The sequence below is a fragment of the Cyprinus carpio genome, chromosome B4 (genome assembly GCF_018340385.1).
Source record: "Cyprinus carpio isolate SPL01 chromosome B4, ASM1834038v1, whole genome shotgun sequence".
NCBI lineage: Eukaryota > Metazoa > Chordata > Actinopteri > Cypriniformes > Cyprinidae > Cyprinus > Cyprinus carpio.
In genome coordinates this window covers 14,599,803-14,620,374 of record NC_056600.1, presented here as the reverse complement: position 1 = coordinate 14,620,374, position 20,572 = coordinate 14,599,803, and the positions used below count along the sequence as shown (strand labels likewise).

General features: G+C 38.5%; 1 protein-coding gene across 1 annotated transcript in view; it reads left to right on the top strand.

Annotated features, from left to right (window-relative positions):
- Positions 1-20,572, top strand: part of snd1 (staphylococcal nuclease and tudor domain containing 1) — a 169,762-nt gene that overhangs the window by 110,498 nt on the left and 38,692 nt on the right. The window contains exon 17 of the mRNA XM_042722131.1: positions 5,332-5,520. Coding sequence (XP_042578065.1) covers positions 5,332-5,520 — 189 coding nt within the window. The remainder of the gene's footprint in view (positions 1-5,331; positions 5,521-20,572) is intronic.

The following is a 20,572-nucleotide window of genomic DNA, read 5'->3' as shown; positions in this document are numbered from 1 at the left end:
ATTTGTTAGGGATGCTCTCAGGCAAGGTTAACCAGGTTGAAGCTTTAAATGAATGTAAATTTATCTGTCTGTTGTGGTTGTCATCCTTTCTTGTGACCATCAGCTCTTAAAGATAATATCATCCCTCACCGTGACCCATTTGAAGTGGGCAGGGCCCATTTTTTCCTCTAAAAGCGAGCCACACTGGAAATCAATCTCTCCGTTTTAATGTTTCTCCTCTGTGCAGCATTTTTCACACCAGCCATTTGTGATCCAGCGGGAGCCATGTTGGCTCAAACGCCCATCCACAGGGAGCCATAGTGGCTCTGGAAACCTCCGCTGGGAGCCATCTGGACCTGGCTATTCGAGGCTTCGCCTGCCCTTACTGTGCAAGTGTGTTTTCCTGTTTATGTGTGGGATGAGCGTCTATGTGGTGGTGAGATGTTCAATGCGTCCATCAGTGTGGGCACCCAGCAAAACACGTGGCCCTGCCTCGCCCAGACATCCACCTACAGTCTGTCACACACCCAGTTTCACTCCAGGGTCTATTATAGAGTTTGTGTGAGGAAAAAATAAGTGTTTTTCACATGTTCACACTAAAGTACATATTTTTAGCAAATAGCTGCTTTAATGTCCATCTTGACTGTTGTATAATACACCAAAATTACTGCTCGTCACATCTATCGCCTATGTGGGGCAGCAGGACTCTTTTAGCTCATGTTTGGAGGTGTGATTTTTGTCAAATAGTGAACAAATTGCTTTTTTATTAGTAAAAAAAAAATTGAAATGACTAGCTCCAGTGCTACTTATTGGTAACCCAGTGCAGCCATATTCCTCATAACCAACTGCACATAGTTGCGCTTGCTAAGAGTACACAAGTGGGGTTTAGCATCCCTTGCCAATTACGACAGACATCACACTAACCATCCAATCTTTCGGCATGGATGACTCCAGCGTTACTTTGCGATGGTAAATTAGTACTGCAAACATGGTAATATACTGCAATGGATGAGCGAAGGCTCGAGCCATCAGTAGAGGCGTTTGGATATCGTCTGTAATATATCATGCATGATGTGTGTGGAAAGCTTTTCTGCTGCTCCCTAATCACACTGACGCATTTTTCTCTGTTTATCCATGTTGTCTTTGTGTATATGATCCATGGTGTTGTGCCAGGAAAGAATACCGCAAAAATATTAATCTTTGAGTTTTGGGGTTATTGAGATTAAACTCCTGTAATTGTATATTGCTTTATTAAGGCTTACATGAAACGTTTGGCGTTTCTCAGAATTGCAGGCGAGTGCGTTGAGTTTGACCTTGTATTTAGATAAGCAGGAGATTTTAAATCTATTTGCCAAGATAAAGTCCATATGCTTTTCTCTCTAACTCAATCTCTCTCCCTCACAAACTTTAAGCCTCAGAGCAGAATTGCAACGTTTGTATATATCTATTAAATATTACATAATTTTAATTAAAATGAGTTGTAAAGGTAAAAAAAAAAATATATATCAAATACATATTTTAAGTGCATTTTCTGCATGCCGAGTCAAGGCTGGATTACTAGCTCATGTTGTTGAATTATTATATATATATATACAGTTAAGTCTACTAATCAGAGCATTTAATTAGACACAGTCTGTGTCAATCAATCAGATGGGCGGGGCTTTATCAAGGAGAGGCTGTGATTGGCTCGTGAGGGCTGCAGAAATATCAGTGTTAACTTTACATATGATATTGTTTATGACGTCATTTTATGTGTGACGAAATATATAGAAATATATGACGAAATATATAGGGAAAAATAGTCTTTTATTCAACTGAAAAACACAAAATGCAAAAAATGTAGGAGCCTTTTGAAATCAACTTGTGCTTTATGAAATTAGACGTCAATTATATATCTATATAATATAATATTTCTATTATATGCAGCAATAAACGACATGTAAACTAGAGCTGCACTATTCTGGATAAATTGTGAATCATTTTTTTTATATAACAATTGAAGATCACGATACTTTTACGATTCTGAAGAAAAAAAGATTAGAAAACTAAACAAAATAATTTACCAGTGGTTTTGACAATGTTCATTGATTAAATCTTTAAAAAATATATTAATTTGAACAAAATTAAGAAAATAAATGGAGTCAGTGTCTCATTAATAAAGACTTGTTTCACTATTGCAATCTGAATGAATGATTCAATGACAAATACTTTTTTTTAAACAGGCAGTTGTCGCCACCTGCTGGCAGAAGAGTGTAAGCGTTACAATACATACACATGTTAAGATACTTTCATTTCCAACGCTACTGTAGAGAATAAGTGTTTCTACCCAAACTTTAAACTACTATATCCCAGTACTTATGTTAATTAAATGTCTGTAACACAGAAATAATGATGTGCGGTTGAAAATACATTTTGTGTTGCTCTTTTGTGTTGCATTAACATGGGCAGCGACAAATGTGCTTCTCACGCTCCACTGACACTCGCAATGTGAAACAGTCTAATAGACATCTAAATCGTTGTCTTTCAGGAATATGATTGAATGTGTTTGAACTGAGATCGCAATCTTTAAACGATTAATTGTGCAGCTCTAATTTTCAAATGTGATGTTATTGTTTGAACGGTTGGTTGTGGAGGTATTATTTTGATTTTGATTGATTTATTAAAAATATATTTAATTACATCCCTATTAAATATACTTCTATGTGTCAAAATACCTGTCTTTGCAAGTATCCTCCTAAACCATAATTTAGGTCTTAAGTGAAAGCAAAAAGCTTAGGAAGAAAACACGTGTAACAGAATTTTGAGCTCTTAAATGAACAGCAGTCTATATTACTGCTGTCTGTCATTCATGTTAATCAAACAACAGAAGGAAGAAAATCTCTTACTGCTCCTGACTAAATCACTTTTGTAACTAATAAGAAATATATAAGCCATTTTACTTACACAGTGAAAAATTTGCGTTTTTTTTTTTTTTTTTTTTATATGATTACTTTATAAAATGTATGTAGCATTTCTTATTTATAACTATATTGTGATATATATTGTTACCGTGAAATAAAATTACTCATATCGTGGTATAAGATTTTGGTCATATTGCCCACCCCTAATTGTTGTCTATTATTATAGCAAGTGTTTGACATGTTTAGTTGTTGAAAAATGCTTACATTCCCTGAATTTATCAATGGCTTTGTGAAATTGTTTTACATTGTAAAAAATACACCATGAGTATCAATGCTTGGGTCTCTGAGCATTGTCTGGTAGAAAGTCTAATAATGCTTCATGTGATGTGTTGAGTGGCAAGGGATGCATTAGATGCTTGTGGACAGGTAAACAGATGCACTAAAGACAGTTGTAGACTGTCCTGCAGTGTCTGCTGCCAAATCATGTCTAAAACCCCCTCGTCTGACATTGAGGAAGACACCGCTCCCATCTAAAGACTTGATTATATAACGCCAGGAGGCTAGCAGAGTGCCGTTCAGTCTGTGATCTGTATCTGAGACACTCACCTTCGGTGCAAAACCGTATATCAAATTTAGTGTCTGAAATGGGAGGGAAAGCATTTACATTATGGACATGCTGTCAAAAGCACCCACTGTTAAATACCAGTGACATTAAGCATCCACTTAGCATGTTAGCATGTTGTCAACCTCACAAACAAGCTAAAACCATCCTGAGCAACACCCTGGCAGCCACCCACAATAAACCAGCGGTTTGGTTTAACATCATCAGATCATTACTAATGAAAACCTGTTTAGTAGACTGGTTCACTTTGATTAACTCTGCTCTATGTGTTCCAGCAGCAAAGTACATGGGGCACATAAAGCTGGTTGTGCGAGACCTAATACATTTAGCCCTCTGGCTAAGGCCAACCCAGATTACCGGAACATTCTGAGCGTGAACCCGGCCTGAGCCATTACCTTTTGCGTGTAGAGCATTAGTTTGCCGCCAAGCGGGGCCGGATTGGGAGGGTAGTTGTTTGTCCCCATAATGTGAGGTTGGTTGTCATTCTTGTTTTTAATCAAAGTGCCGATTATGCCCTCATTAAAAAGCTTTTACTCTCCCTGCGTATGCAGCCTCTGCCTCCAAAGTAATTCCCAGCAGATTTCCCAAGGGGCTTCCTGGCTGAACAACTGCACTCTTAATCGTTTGACTCTTGGAGTGTCTTTTCACGACACCTTTCTGTTCCTCACAAACCAATTTCACTTGCACAGTGTGGATGTTGCTTTGCCGATGGATCGTAATAGTTGAGACAAATGATTTGATGGAGCAAGTTCTAAGTGGTGCTTGCTAAGGCAGCCTGTAACTTTTAGTATTCAAATTTGGTGCATCAGGTTGCCCGAACCGTTTGTGCTACAGACATGAAGGATACTTCAATTTGTGATGCTTGATGAGATGTATGGAACTGGATCGGACGATTAAATGGTGAAAAAAATCCCATAGGCTTACACTGAAGAATCTGAGCCATATCTAGGGATCAGGATATCACAGAGACATAGCAACTTACTCATAGCAATGCTTAGAAACCACTCAAAATACCATAGCAATGACATTTTAAATATCTTATGAATATCTTGAAGATCTGAATATTTTAGCAGCTGCATTGCAACTCCTTGACAACCACTAACAAGACCCTAGCATCATTTCTTTCTAAATGTTTCTTAAGTATTGTAGTTCCCTATAATCTTCATAATTAATAAGACATTGTCATTAGGTTGCTTTGATTAGAGCTTTTAGATTTTCTGTTGCACAAAGTCTTCTGTAAAACCTTGATGCGTCATACAGTTTGTAATTTTCCTTCTCTGTTTTGGGTGTTAAGAAGCAGTTAGAGAATTCATCCTTGCATATTTTCCATTAGTAATTGGTTAATGTTTAAAGTGACTCACTGTTTTCCCCCTTAATTTCTTTCTCTCTGTCATCCTGTCTTCCTTTGAAATGCACTCTTTTTGTCCTTGCCTGCCATCTTTGATCACTGGCCAATAAACAGCCTCAGTGCTTGGAGACAAATGTAATATATTAGTTGTGCGTGTTCCCTGGTGTCAGGGCTTTAATTGAGAATGTCAGGCTAAAGTTAGCACCAGGCTGAATCTCGACCTCACGTTTAATTGTGCGAGAAAGACGTGCCTAGCAGTGATGTCAGTGACAGGAAGTGTGAGCGTTTGAGATGAGTGTGGGTATGCTGAAAGCCCCCTGTGTTGTCTGAAGAACGAGCCGTCTGGAAGATCAATAGATCTCCAGTGATCTGTCTATTTAAGACAAAGTCTCTTTCTCTGTAGCCACAGTAATAGAATCTCTGCTAATCCCAGATACAGTACATAAACTCACTCTTTTGCCTCGTCTCTCTCTTTCTGCTAGGTGGAAGTGGAGGTGGAGAGCATGGATAAAGCAGGAAACTTTATTGGCTGGCTTCACATTGAGAGTGTGAATTTGTCCGTTGCTTTGGTGGAGAATGCCCTATCGAAGGTCCACTTCACTGCAGAGAGAAGCTCCTACTACAAGACTCTGCTGTCTGCGGAGGAAACTGCCAGACAGAGGAAAGAGAAGGTGAGTTTGGTGGAAATCCAGCATGCCTCATACAGACTCGGGCTCTGTTCCAAAACCACCTAGGCAGCATTTTAAAGCATCATTGGCACTATGCTGGCACAAAACCTGGGCTAACACTGTAGACAGCAGCGTTATCTTTCAAGATACCTTCTTTTGTCCAAAATCTAAGGCAGCACCAAAACCCTTTTATGCTAAGCCAGTTCACACAGCAGCCCTTTTGGCAACACTCTAGTCAGATATTTTGTTCATAAATACTGAAATATGTTGATAATGTTCAGTCTAATTAAAAGTGGACTATTTTACCCAATATTTATGTTGCTGTATGGTGGTTGTTTTCTTACACACTTTTAACATCAAATCCTGTTGAAATCAGTTGTAGAATCTGTTTGTCACACACCGGGTTCCTGACCTTGTAGAATGTTTCAAATCAGTCCCTTACAAGTTTCCAGTTCATTTAGGATGCTGCCTTTCAAGGGTATCATTTTGTATAAACAGTAGAAAGCTGGGCCGCCCACTAGGTTTTGGAACAGAGCTTCAGTCTTCTCTCAGTCACGATCAGAAATTCATGTGTATCCTGCCTGCATCTGACAAGCAAAGAGATTCATTACTTATTATTCCAGATATCTTCCAGCCCCACTTTGGTAATAAATATTATGTCTTTTCTGCCCAGCATGATTTGAGCTCCTGGTGCTGAGGCCAGAGCCTGTCATCCAGTGTATATGTGAACAAAGAGAATACACAAATCTGTTGTCATGTTGCATTAGTTCAGGCAGAACAAATTGACACCGGACCTTCAAAAACAGTAGGAGCTGGACAAAAGGCACAGGAATGAGTGTGTAGCTCAGGGGGTGCCACAGGGCTATGTCTTTGGCACTATCAGTTTGTTCTCTTCTCCCCACTAAGCTGTGATTGATGAAACCCTCTTCGTCCCTGATCTCAATCTCTCTCTTCATTTTCATTATGGCCGAAACAGCCCACGGAAAGTAACGGCCCTGGTGGACAAACAACACTCCTGCCAGCTGTTTCTCCTCTATCCCTCATTTGGTGAGAGAGAGAACGGCCCCGTGCTGATAGCAATATGATCTACTGCCCAAAAGCGTGTTTCTGTCTTCCTTGTCAAATCCATCATTTTTTTCATCTCTCTCTCTCTCCCTCTCATCTCAATCTCTCGCCTCTACAAAATATCGCACAAAGTTCCAAAACATATAGCCGCATCTTTCTTTCAAAGGCAGTGTTATCAGCTTCCAGCTCCCGTGAAAATAGCGACCAATCTGAAATGTGCATCCATACAGTAGATCTTCCCTTCTGATTGAATTTATGCCTGGCTTAAAAAGTCAATCTTGCTTGTTTACACTCCCTTAGATATGCGCACAGACACTCGCATATGCACACTCACTTGCACACCTCCCTGCCTCAGTGTCACCTCGCTGTAAACAAAGCATGGCATGTTTTGCACTGACACCTTGAGGAAAGCGCAGTTTGACCCTTATTTCCTGTGCTGTCGCTTTCCCAGTGGGTTGAATTGACTCACTGATTCGCTGGCAGTGAATCAAAGACGACAAGTTTGGTTTGTTGTGCCTCAGTCTCCTGCTCTCTGGCCCCGTGGCTGTCTGGAGGGGGCCACCAACACATGGCCACCCTGATGTGAATGTGTTAGAGGAGAGAAAAACACAGTCGCCACCCATGAACCGGACAGCTGCATTGTTCTCATAGATTGTAGATGCTGGTCGTCAGGTCTGTCCCAATCCATGCTTGAATTTCCAAGGCCAACCTGGATAATGGAAATAATTAACCCTTCAGGACAAGTGGAAGACAGAAAGGAAAGCTGAGGTCAGCATTTCTTTTCTCTCGAGGGCCTTCGTTTTTGCCACTGCCAGGTGTTGAGGGTTTTTTTTTTTTTTTTTTTTTTTTTTTTTTCGCGCGTTGAGCGGGTTTTATTTTACTCTTGCTTATTGTTCTCTTGTTGGTAGATGGGGAACTGTTAGATGTTTGCTGTGTCATGTCCAGTTCAGAAAGTGACAGTAATTAAATGCACTGGGTCAAGTTTCTTTAAAGTATTTTTTTTATTTTCAGTGTTCCTTTATAATGAAAGAAATAAAGAGGTCCATTAGTTTATAATAGTGGTCCAGTGGCTATAAAACTCAGTTAAGGAACCAAAGGAGACCAGGTGATTTTAATGAAGAGGAGCATTGCAGTATTTTGCCGGTTGTGCTTGAGGTTAAATTTTAAGAACTTAGTTTTCATATTATCAGCAATGGTTCAATTTAGTATTATATTATATTATATTATATTATATTATATTATATTATATTATATTATATTATATTTATTATATTATATTATATTATATTATATTATATTATATTATATTATATTATATTATATTATATTATATATTATTCAGGGGTGCATAAGTTTTTCGGTCTGGTTCTCATGAGAGCACCTGGAGATTTGGTTTCATCCTCACACTTATAGTGCATGTAAAACACTACTAATATTTAGTTTTTTATTCTTATGTAAGTTTTCAACATTTTCAAGCCTAAAATCAGCAAGCTTTTATTTTGGCAGGTTGCTGGCAAGTAAGTATACGCGCTGCGGGGTGCTGCCAAGTGAGTAATTTGTTACTTTTATATAGTGCTTTTCTGGGTACTCAAAGTGCTGCGCATTGTGAGGGGGAATCTCCTCAACCACCACCAATGTGCGGCATCCACCTGGATTATGTGACGGTAGCCATATTGCGCCAGAACGGCCACAACACCAGCTTACTGGTGAAGAGGAGACAGAGTGAAGTGTGTCAGTGAATGACACAGTTTTGTGTTTTGCTCTGAAACTTGCTCTGCTGTACATAGCTGAGATTTATTCTTTTAGTTCAAATGGAAGTCTTATACAGTATTACAGTTAGTCGATCTAAAACTGTGTTTGTAAATAAATAGCTGTCAGCCATGTTGGTATGCATATGAGCTGTCTGAACTTATTTACGCAGTGCATTTATATTTTTTTTTTTCTCGGTTGCACATGCGCATCTGTCGCCATTTGAGACTAGGTCTTGATCTCTTCCCACTACTAATTAATTGTTGATGAGCAGAGACATCTTGGTAAATCTTCACACAAAACAAAGTCTTGCATTGTATTTGTGTTTACCCATGTGCAGAAACTGTTCCATGAATGCCTGCACACTTTCTTTCCACACTTTCGTTTTAATGCAGTTTCCCTGTAGATTGAGGGAATCCCTTTAGAAGGTTCCTCTCAATTTCATGTGCCGTCAATGCCAACACTGCTCTGAAATATAAACAGTTGCTGCATGGAGATGTTAGAACACTTCTGGTTGCTGGGCAACAGTGTTATGGCTGCTGATTAGAGAGCAGTTTATGACCCAGTGTGCACTGAGCCAACCCGCATCCTCGCATCTCGCAACACAGGCTATTAAAAGAGCCTTCTTGTAATTACAACACACTAATTATGAGGAGGCAAATCTGAAGAGAAGTCAGCTTTCTGTTGAGAAACAAGGCCTTCTGTCATTGCTTATCTAAGTTTGGTCTACTTCAACAAGGCTCTGGTGGATCACCCCATGATTCTGGAAAACTGGGACAAACCAACCACTGATTACTACCCTCCCTTCGATCATCATCCTCATCATTGTTCAGAACATCACTGAGCTTGTCCGCCTTTCCCCCTGGCCGTTCCCACGGTCACTCATTTGTCTTCTTGTTCCTGCCTTTTCTGGTATTATTGGGGCATAATTCCATCACCAGGGGGTTGATTTCTGCTCTAATAGCCTCCCCAGGCTCTCGTGTGCTTTACAACACTCGTGACAGGGTTCCGCAGGGGTTGAGAAGGGCAGCCGTCTGCTTGTGACATTTAAGCTCGATGAATTTATATGGTGGGTGAAAGCAGCCCAATGCCACACGTCGTCCACATCTGTCTGGGCAGAGGAGGTCGATTAAACCTGGAGAAAGGATGAGAACATATAAGTCCTGTTTATACTATTAAAGGGTTAGTTCATCGAAAAATGAAAATTCTGTCATTAATTACTCACCCTCATGTCGTTCCAAACCCGTAAGACCTTCATTCATCTTTGGAACACAATTAAGATATTTTTGATGAAATCCGAGAGCTTTTAAGACCCTCCATAGAGAGTAATGCAACTGAAATGTTCCCAGGCCCAGAGACACAGTAAGAACATTGTTACAACCGTCCACTTGACAGCAGTGGTTCAACCGTGTTTTTATGAAGCTGCGAGAATACTTTTTGTGCACAAATAAAAACAAAAAGAACAACTTTATTCAACAATTCTTCTCCGCCATTATCAAGAGTACTACAACGCAAAACCACTGATGTCACATTGACTATTTTAGTGATGTCCTTATAACGTCTCTGGGCCTGGGAACACTTCAGTTGCATTGCTCCCTATGGAGAGTCAGAAACCTCTTAAATGTAATAAAAAATATCTTAATTTGTGTTCCGAAAATAAACGAAGGTCTTGCGGGTTTGGAACGACATGACAGTGAGTAAATAATGACTATGACTAATAATTAAAATTTTTGGATGAGCTAACCAGTTAAGAGACCTCCAAAACAATCAGACTCTGGTAGAACGTCAACTAATATATTTGCAATTCATAGGTGTCTCACACAAATTGATTCGGGCAGAATGCAACAACTTTGAAATGAGCATCACAGAAGAAAAATCCTAACCTGACGAATTCCAGCCCGCTTAATGTCTGCAATGGTTTCTGAAAGAATATTTCTGTTACTTTTTCATTTAGCTGAATCTCTCCTGTTGTGAAGGAATCCTGTTCAAGGACCTCATCAGTGGACAGCTACGCCCAGTTTCAGAGGAACGTCTTTGAGTACCAGTTTGCTAGCGAGAAGCGGAACCACGGTGCAATTTTCTTTAAAACACTTGAGTGCCACAGACAATCAAAATATACAAATGAAACCCAAAGGTGCCTAGAAATATTTAACAAGTTGCAGATGGGGGTTTTTATTGACGTTGTACTTCTTAGAGTTAGTGAGAAATCCATTGTGCTTTAGTGCAATCTTCTGTGAGTTGGCACTTTTTACCTCTGGCTAATCTGGAGCGAGCCAGTGGGAGGCTCAGGTCAGTCTAATGGAACCCGAGTTTTCAGACTTGCGCTACTCCATTAATATTTAACATGGAGATGAAAGCGCAGTGCTCACTATCATTCTTTAAGAGTTATATTTTGTTCATGTTGAACAATGCATTTTAATTAAAGGCTCTCTTTTAATTTCCTCTGATGGAAGTGATTTTGTCCTGAAAACTGACTTGCCTGAACACACGAATATATCATAATTTCTCTGTTATTAACAACAAAGTGGCCTAAATGAAGTTTTAACGCTTTTTATATCATGCTCTCTTTTTTCAGCTGCAGAATCAGTGAAGCAGTGGCTGTTTCCATGGCAATATTATAAAACGCGACAAGATAATTACATACATGCCACAGATGAGGTTATCTGAGTGCTTGAGGAAGTAAATGCTATTCTGGAGTTTTCAGGTGTTGGGTTCGCAGTTTTAAATCTGATTGAGTTTTCCCAGATTTTTTTCAGTCAGCCATCTTAATGTACTTTATCAGAGGTGATTTCCTCACTTTGTGTGCATGCGTGTGTGGAAAAGTTTTATGTTGTTGTTTTTTTCCTTTAATAAATAACGTGCACTGATAAATCATTCACCACAAGACTAGGACACATGTATTAATCAAGTAAATGGGGTCTTGACTTAAGGCAGGTTATATAGAGTGGCATCTCTCCTTCTCTTTATCTCTCTCTTTCGGCATGCCCGTGCCTTGAGTTGCTGTAAATTGCATTAAGTGCTGTGTAGAAATGACACTAAAAGGGAAGTGTGTGATTATATATGTATTTCCATTCTGTTCCTCACTCCTCTCACCACTGTCATCGTTGCCTTCTAATTTAACAAATGGAGGGCAGGCTGTGTCAGACAGGAACAACCAGAGCACTGTGGTGAATCACAGTAAGAGTTATCCAATTAGACACAGCAACTCTCCCCGGAGGCTTGCGCTAAGGCCTGCTCAGCCACAACAGGGACTTGGCCGGCTAAAGAGAGACAACAAACATGGCAGGACTGATGTCTCTGATGTAAAACACTGGCTGTAAACACATCAGCATGCGTACTCAGACTCCTGAACCAATCAAATTTGAGAGTGTTTGTCTGAAATATTCATGTGAGTTTCAGGCTGCACATTAATTATGGAGTTATTTAACAGTGCCTGTTATATTGAAATTATTTTGTATTTTTTTCCTTTTTTTTTTTTTGTTTCAGTGGCAGTTGTCTTAATTAGGGATTCAATCCATATATATATATATATATATATATATATATATATATATATATATATATATATATATATATATATATATATATATATATTAGACCTGGGACGGTATTGAATTTCTTCTTACCGCGGTTGAAAAGCAACAAATTCCCGCGGTATTGCGGTAAACCGCAACCCGCAATTTCCCCCCCCCCCCCCCCCCCAACCGTGATCGATGGACTCACTTTCGCACACACACGGGAGGCAAACGAATATAAGGAACAGGTTTATTTCACTTTTCTTTTTTTTTTTTACATTTAGAACATGAACATTTAGAACAGAAATGGAATGATGTCTGAAATAAAAATTCACAACAGAGATCTGAAGATAGAGCATCATAAAGACAAACAAACACATTTTTATTTATCGTATTGATCAGTAATAGATATTAATTTGCATGTTTATTTTCCATATTTTTACCTTCAGATTAGGCTACAGTCGTCGTCATCAAACAGTCACTTAAACCTATAATGACTTTTGCGCACACAGAGGCTAAGCAATTGAGCATAAGGAACACGTTTATTTAACATTTATTATTTCACATTTAGAATAAGAACATTTAGAACAGAAATTATGTCTGAAAAAAAAAGTGCTGGCAAAACGAAAGGCGCTATGGTTTACATCCCAGCCTTCATATTTTTTGCTAGAAAAACTAGCATGTTCACTTTGTCATGTTTAAGGGAGGCCCTGAAAGACGTAACGACGTTACCTGCAGCACTGAACACACGTTCTGAGGGAATGCTTGTAGCGCAAATGGTCATATATTTTCGGGCTACTTTGGAAAGCAGAGGGAATCGGACACTATTGTCCCGCCACCAGACAAGAGGGTCTGCGTGGGAATCCAGGGCTTCCTTCTGCAAATACCTTCTGATCTCTGTGTCTACACGAATTCTCTTGGGGGTCGGAGTAGATGTTTTTTCTTTTTTTTCCCCAAGTAAGTCAGCCAGATTCGGGGTTTTTTTATTACTTATATAATATATGATTTATATTTAATATGATTTATATTTTATATTACATATTTGTACATGTTTAGCTATATTAATATTTATATAGATATTACGTGTGCGCTTTTTTGTCTCAGTGGTTAATGAAGGCTATTTAACGAAGGCATATAGAGTAATATAAAATATGTAGACATATAGGCTAAATTAATATAAATATTTACAAATCTATAATATATATAAATATTATTTATATTATATATTTTTACATATTTGTATTTATTTAGCCTATATCTCGTGTGCGCTTTGGTCTCAGTGTGGTTCAAGGCTGTAATTTAACGAATGCTATTTAATTTAAAAAGTGTCGCTGCTCACAATATTGTGGTTGTTTTTTTACTTATAAATAAGATAAATATAAATAATATTTATAAATAAGATAAATATAACTAATATTTAAAAGTTTTAAAAAAAACAATGACGGTATTGTGAGCAGCGACACTTTGTTAAATTAAATAGCATTCGTTAAATTATAGCCTTGAACCACACTGAGACCAAAGCGCACACGAGATATAGGCTAAGTTAATACAAATACGTACAAATATATAATATAAATAATATTTATATATATTATAGATTTTTAAATATTTATATTAATTTAGCCTATATGTCTACATATTTATATATTATACATATAAATGCCATGTTTCGATGGAATAGTAGCTTAAATGCGCAATTGTCGGCTGCGCAACCACGTGAGAGAATTGTGTTAAGCAGAATAAGCACGTGCAATTAAAAACTGAGGTCCTGCTTTTTTGGCTTTCTCATGAGTCATCCGCCTGTATTTTATGCTTTAGTAAAATGAAATGAAATTCAATATATAGGCTACAAGACATTACACAGGTACTCTAGGCCTAATAGTCAATACAAATGGAATGCTATTAGCCTATTAGAGGTGCATAGATACATTTTTAATCTAGATTAATCTCACTGTAATCTTGGAATTAATCTAGATTAAAATGGCTCATTTGACTTCTGCCGAAGGCATTCAGATGTGCAGGCCAATGTATTTTTTTTTTTTTTTTTTTTTTTTTTTTTTTTTTTTTTCAGGTTTAGACCCGCGGTAGGCGTCACGTGACCGCGGTATTGCGGTAATGCGGTAACCGTCCCAGGCCTAATTTTTATATATATATATATGTATATATATAGATATATATATATATATATATATATATATATATATATATATATATATATATATATATGATGTGAATGTGTGTATATGCAAATATGCAAAGCTTATACAATTTTTTTTCTGTCTTAATCGCAAAGCAGAAGTGTTTTTTTAGCAGTATTTTTAGAGCACCAAAATATTGCACCATTTATTAATCCCACAGTTGATTCCTTGGCGTGAGTGTTTATTGTATCGTAATTTAATGTACATCTTTAAAATTCATTGCATTAAGTCTTGCTGATCTCTTTCATCGAGGTTTCCTCCGTGGTAAAGTTTACTCAAGTGCTCTCCATGCCAAATCAGAACAAAAAGCCTTGCAGCATGAATCTTGAACAAACAAGAAAAAGCTCTTTGCACTCTCATGGCATTTCTGTGGTTCCTTTTCCTCATCTTGAATTCATGAACGATTGCGGTCTTCCTTGCTACATAGGAATGAGAGAGCCTCCCCTGGCAGAAACAGTGATTATGAGCAGTGCGAAGAGTTCGTTCAGGTCACCTCTGTGTTACAGATGAGCGTAATCCATCCACAAACCTCTATCAGTATTCACTCTCTTTCTGAACCTCCCCCGTGCTTAACATGGATGTTTTTGCATGGAGTATTTTCTGTTTTTTTTTTTTAAACCCACGCACAGAAGTTTTGTTGTGCTAAAAAGTTTGGCAGAACTGTGTGGACTGTGTTTCTGTAAATGTGCTAAAAAAAGACCTCTGCAACGGTTTCCATTGCAAAACAAAGTTTAATTACGTATTTACGCATCCAAGTGTTCTTGGCTGGCAGGAAAGCAAATTGGGTCTTTTTGTGTCAACAGACCCTAAAAAAAAGTAATTAATTCTCCTCGCACTTTTAGTAAGGAAGCTAATTAACATTGTGGTGACACTTAGCTATGGCTTCATATATATTAGCAATAACACTATCCTTGCCAGCCCATATGTCTTTGTTTTTGCTCAAATATTTGTTCCAGACTGATTGTGATATAGTTGAGTGCTTTTTTTCTATCAATACTCTCCTTGTCTGACCCATGTATGTGCAAGAATGATGACACACAAGTCCCAACCAGCTCTTGTGCTAACATTGCCAGTGTTTAGCCTGAATAGTAATAATTAAAAAATAAAAAATAAAATCTGGAGTTTGTCGTGGCATGGCAAAAGAAATTGTGGGCTATTCTGGTTAGTTTTTCAAAGAGTACATGAGGTACTTTTGATCATGCAGTCATCTTGTGAAAAGATTGTTAATTATGACACTTATTATACAGACAAGCTACAATATGGTTAAAATTGATAACTTTTTTCATGTAGTAGGTTTCATGGACTACATGTACTTTTACAGCATTTGTTAATCTAGATAAATTCTGATTTCACTTGTACTAATACATTTTTGACATTTCAAGTTTCAGGAGTCTTACTAAATGCTGTAATAAAAAAAGATTGGTAACACTTTAGTTTAGGGATCAGTTCTTGCTATTAACTAGCTGTTTATTAACATATATATATTACTAGCATACTGGATGTTTATTAGTACTTATAAAGCACATATTAATGCCTTATTCTGCTTGACCATATTTTAGATCTTTTAATGTCAATACATAGTTGATAGTTAGCGAGAATTGGTCCCTAGAATAAAGTGCGACCAAAAGAGTTTACTGTTGGTCCATGATAACTAATGAATTAAAATAAAGTTAGTTAGTAATACATTAACTAATGCCAGAGCTTTGTCAGAGGCTGATGCTAATCAGTTGTAGAGATAATCATGCTACGCTAAGCTAACAACAATACCCAGTTTTTTCCTGCACTAAAATCTGCAGTTTCCAAAATATGTTTTCTATGTTGCACCCAATTAATGTGTCCTATAGAAAAGCTGTGCCTCCTGGGAAATTCATCTGTATGTTTTGATGTATGTTCACCAATACTGGTTTTGCTTTGTGTTGGAATATGTAGTGTGTGTTGACATTAGCTGCTCTGCTCTTGCTTACCTCAGTAGAGGGCAAGAGAAAGATCATCTCTCTTGTCACACAAAGGGGAAAAGCTGAGAAGGGCTATTCCATACATCTCATGGATTATGCAAGATGCACATTTCTGCATAGAAAACGGGCTTGGGTCATCTACTCCTAACACACACGTACACATTTCACATATACACTACCACATAAGCAATTCTTAACAGCCCTGAAGGCAAGCCAGGGCTCTTTATAACCACACACACACACGTTTTTCCACAAATCTCAGTTTCAGCAGTCTGTCACATTTATTCACAACTCGCCTCAGCAGACCTTTTTGTTCTATCGAGATGTTAATTTATAATCTTTTAATAATGAGCTAATGATATTCTCTCTCTTGTAACTATAAATGTAAGGCATTTTTTTATATTTCTATTTAACAGTTTTCCTTACTTGGTCCCAATTTTGTAAGAACAACTTGACCCACAAAGACATTAACTCACACATTTCCTTTTGCACTCACTCAGACTCAGGCATGCAAGCGTGAGGAACTTTGAACACTTAACGTCAATGCCAGCTTGAAGGAGAGCCGGTGAGCGCATACATGGGCAGACAGGATGTAGTGACAGACCGGCCATGTAAATACTCAATCTGCACAGACACGAAAATCCATCCACATCGAGACAGGATTGTCAGGCATCTGCATACATGCAAGAAGACATCTAGCTCACGCTGCACTTCTCATGCACATAGGCACACATACATACAGATGTGTGCAAACACGAGATGTCACCCTGACTGTGTGTCCTTGGCCGCCCTTCCACTCGTTTATGGGATATCCCTCTAGGCTCTTGACGGACACTCTTTTAGGCAGGTTTGTGGTTCACCCGTGCAGAAAGAAAGCCATAATACTTCCACTAGTTCCATTCTCATGGGGGAAGCACTGTGTATGCATGTTTGTCTGCTCAGACTGTAATTAGATATGACATTGTGAATTGCATTACTGCAGATGAACACATGCTTGGATACGCAGTAGAGAACACAAATGATTGTGTTTGCAGTCATTGCATATATGGCTCTTGCTCTCTCACTCTATCTTTCTCTCTTTTTTTTGAGGATTTCCAACGTGGATGAGGTTGAAGGACAGTTGCCCTGCAGTTGCACAGACACATTTGCCCCTCGAGGGTGACTGCAGACCAAGAACGGCCATTTTTCTGCTTGAGTTGATGGCAGTAGTGTTTTCTGTTCTTGGTTCTGCAATGTCAAAAGCCTTTGAAGTGAAGAGATCTGCTTGCAGTTGGAAACCCTTGTGTCCAAAACACTGAAAGTCAGTGGATAGGGCCAGATGGTTTAAAGCTGATGTTAAATCATAATAGACCATATTTAGCTAATAAGCATTCCTGATCTTACTGTGCACGAATCATTGATTTACACTTTTTGTTATACACGTGTGTGTGTGTGTGTGTGTGTGTATACAAAGAGATTAAAAATTACAAAAAATTATTGAAAATGCTCTATATGTTTTAAAATATTCAAAGTATGGCACAAAATGTGTTTAGAGTACAAATATGCCATAGACACTATAGGCTGTCTTATACGCTCATTCAAGTTTTCAGATTTAATTCACTCAAATACTGAAATTCAGTGGATGGACAGATGGGTAGATAGATGGAAGGATGGATGGGATGTATAGATGGGTGGGTAGATAAGTTAAATTGATGGGATGATGGATGGGTGGTGTGTAGGTGGATTTATAGGGAGAAAAATAGTACGCCAGGTTCACCATTCATGATTTCTTCCTGTGATTTGTTTTGAGTTATTCTTCCAGAAAGTTCTAAATATATTATAAAAATAAAGGTCGTCTTTTTATTTGTACTCCTAGTGACAGTATATTCTAATATTGTAGTGAATTGAGTCCCTCTGTCTCTGCAGCCTGGGGATATGACAGTAAAGGAATACATAAACTGTCTACTTGTCCTTTAAATTCAGCAGTGTTTAGATCTGAAAGTCACTTGCTCTGAGATCCACACACTGTGTGTGTGTGTGTGTATACATGCATCTGTGCGGTGAATGAGATTGCATTTCTGCTCCTTCCAAGTGGAGTTAGACATACACACACAGGCATGGCATTTCCCTCTAGCCTGCTGACATTCTCTCCTTTTTGGGAGTACAAACTCCACCGCCAAAACGTTTAGTACCCTCAACTCGGCTGTCGCTTCAGGTGTCCTCTCTAATCGCCTGACAGTAATTAAAAAGAGTGGACCTTCTCTTGTGTGCGCCCACTAACATTTGCAAAGAGAAGATGCTCCTGACTGTGTCTTTGATGCTTTTTGGCGGTGGGCGGTCCCTTCATTCCTGGCTAATAAATGCTAAATATTTGTATCTTGCTGGCAGAGTTTGCTACCGTCCTTTTTGTTTAAGAATCATTGTCATTCCAAACCTTCTCACGGCCAGTCCATTACCAGACTCCAGCGGCGTTACAGCTGCTTTTTACGGAGGAGTCTTGTATGTGATAACTTCCCTGAATCAATTTAAGCTCGTCGACAGCTTTCTTCTAAACCCGAGACACATTTTCAGAGGCTTTTTGTCTTATTTGGTTCAAGTGTATTGAGTTTCTCGCAACAACGTCGTCCAGAAATGCATCTGGAGTCTCCTGGGCCTAAAGCCCATCATTATACGGCAAGATTAGACCACCTCAGAGAACCCAGGCTTTCAGCAAACTGCATTCTCTTGATCTTTCCACCTGCGTTTCTCTCTTTCTCAGGTCACTGTGGCTCTTTCTCTGTCATGCACACACATACCTCTGAGAGAGCACAGTAGACAGGTTTAAGCCAGCGGTTCTAGGTTTGGGGATTCAGCTAACGGCTCATCAATTTTCTTTATTACCTGCTCTTGAAAAAAAGTCCTCAGTGCAGGGAGAGGCTATTCTTAGATCCACTGCCAATTCCCCTCCTAAATGCATCCACTCACTCTTCCTCCTGTTTTTATGCTCTCGTTCCCCGCTTTTTCTCCTTGCAAAGCTGCTCTTCTGTTCATTCAGATTGCTGATTTATTTGCTGTGCTTTGTTTGTAAGCAAAATGTCTGCAAGCATCTTGTGCATGAGGAAAAATTTGCCTCTGCGACTCCAGGGGCATCAATTGCCATCATCTCAGTCTGCTTTTGGTAATGGGTTTGTAATGGGTGAATTTTTACAGAAATGTTCTGGGTTCAATACAAGTTAAGTGCCATCAAAAGCATCTGTGACATGCTGTCAGTTTACTATGGAAAATTATTTTGACTTAATATAAAAAAAGTTAACATACTGTATATATATATATAGTTTTCAAAGTTCTCAAGACTTGAGCATTTTGTGTTTCAACTGTTGCCTACAGATTTTAGAAATTCCCCATAATTTGTCCAAATTATATAGTAAACTAAACATATAACAGCATTCTTAAAAAAAAAAAAAAAAAAATGTAACATGTGAACAAGTAACCTTTAATCTCACAAACCTTAAGGTACAATGGTAACAATTTGAGTCAAACAAATAATCATTTACATTTTTACTTTTATCCTAAGCAACTTACAAATGAAGAATACAGGAGATTTATCATGAGTGCTAGCAATGCAAGGTTTCACATTGTCCAGAACAGTAAAAGTTAGATGGAGGGATATACAGTAAGTATGGTGATTTTTATTATTTTTTACAAACTGAGGGGCAAGTCAATATTAATTGACAGTATGTCACATGCTGTCCATAGATCCTAGCTTGAATCTAAAAGATTCTTTTAATACAATTTTCTTGCTTTCTCTCCCCATCTTTTTGTCATTTCGTATGTATTTAATGTGATTCCCTCAAGGCTTCAGTGTTATATCTGTCACTGAATGCGGCCAAGTGTGGCAGTTGTATTATTTGTGTGTGTTCGCGCACTTGTTCGCTTGGGTGCTTTCATGCGTGTGTGTTTCTGTTCGTTCTTTGACATCCCATCACCTGAAGAGTTGTAGCGGCCCGTTACGTTAAGACCCCTCAGCATCAATCACACACAGCTCCCCTCCATTGTCCCAGACCATCAGTCTCTCATGACGACCCCCCTCCTGACCCCCATGGACCCGTGGGTTTAACATCCAGACATAAATCTGACCATTCCGGACTGTGCACAGAGCCATTTTGGGTTGCGGTTACAGAACGCCACAGGCTCGTTGACAGAAAGATCCATTTCTTCAACAGGAAAGCAAGTGGGCTCTTTTTCATGTGCTGTCAGTGTTTGTTGGGGCAGAGAGCAAAAGGAAGTGGCTCAGAGCCTGTCGTCTTCTGCGATTCTATTAAACACGGCAGCACATGGCCAGGACTGCACTGCACGCTCGCACAGGAAACTCAATAAAGAATCGATCAAATTGAATCTGGATCAAATTGCGGTCAGATTCACCTGACAACTTCCTGTTTTCAGTAAATTAGAGTTGGAGTGAAGGGTCACGATTTGAATGTCTTAAAGGAATAGTTCACCCAAAACTGAAAATGCTGTCATGATTCATTCACCCTTAAGCTGTTTAACAAGCATGTTTTTGGCTTTCATGGATCACAAAAAAAAATTAAAAATTAAAATTGTAGGTAGTCCATGA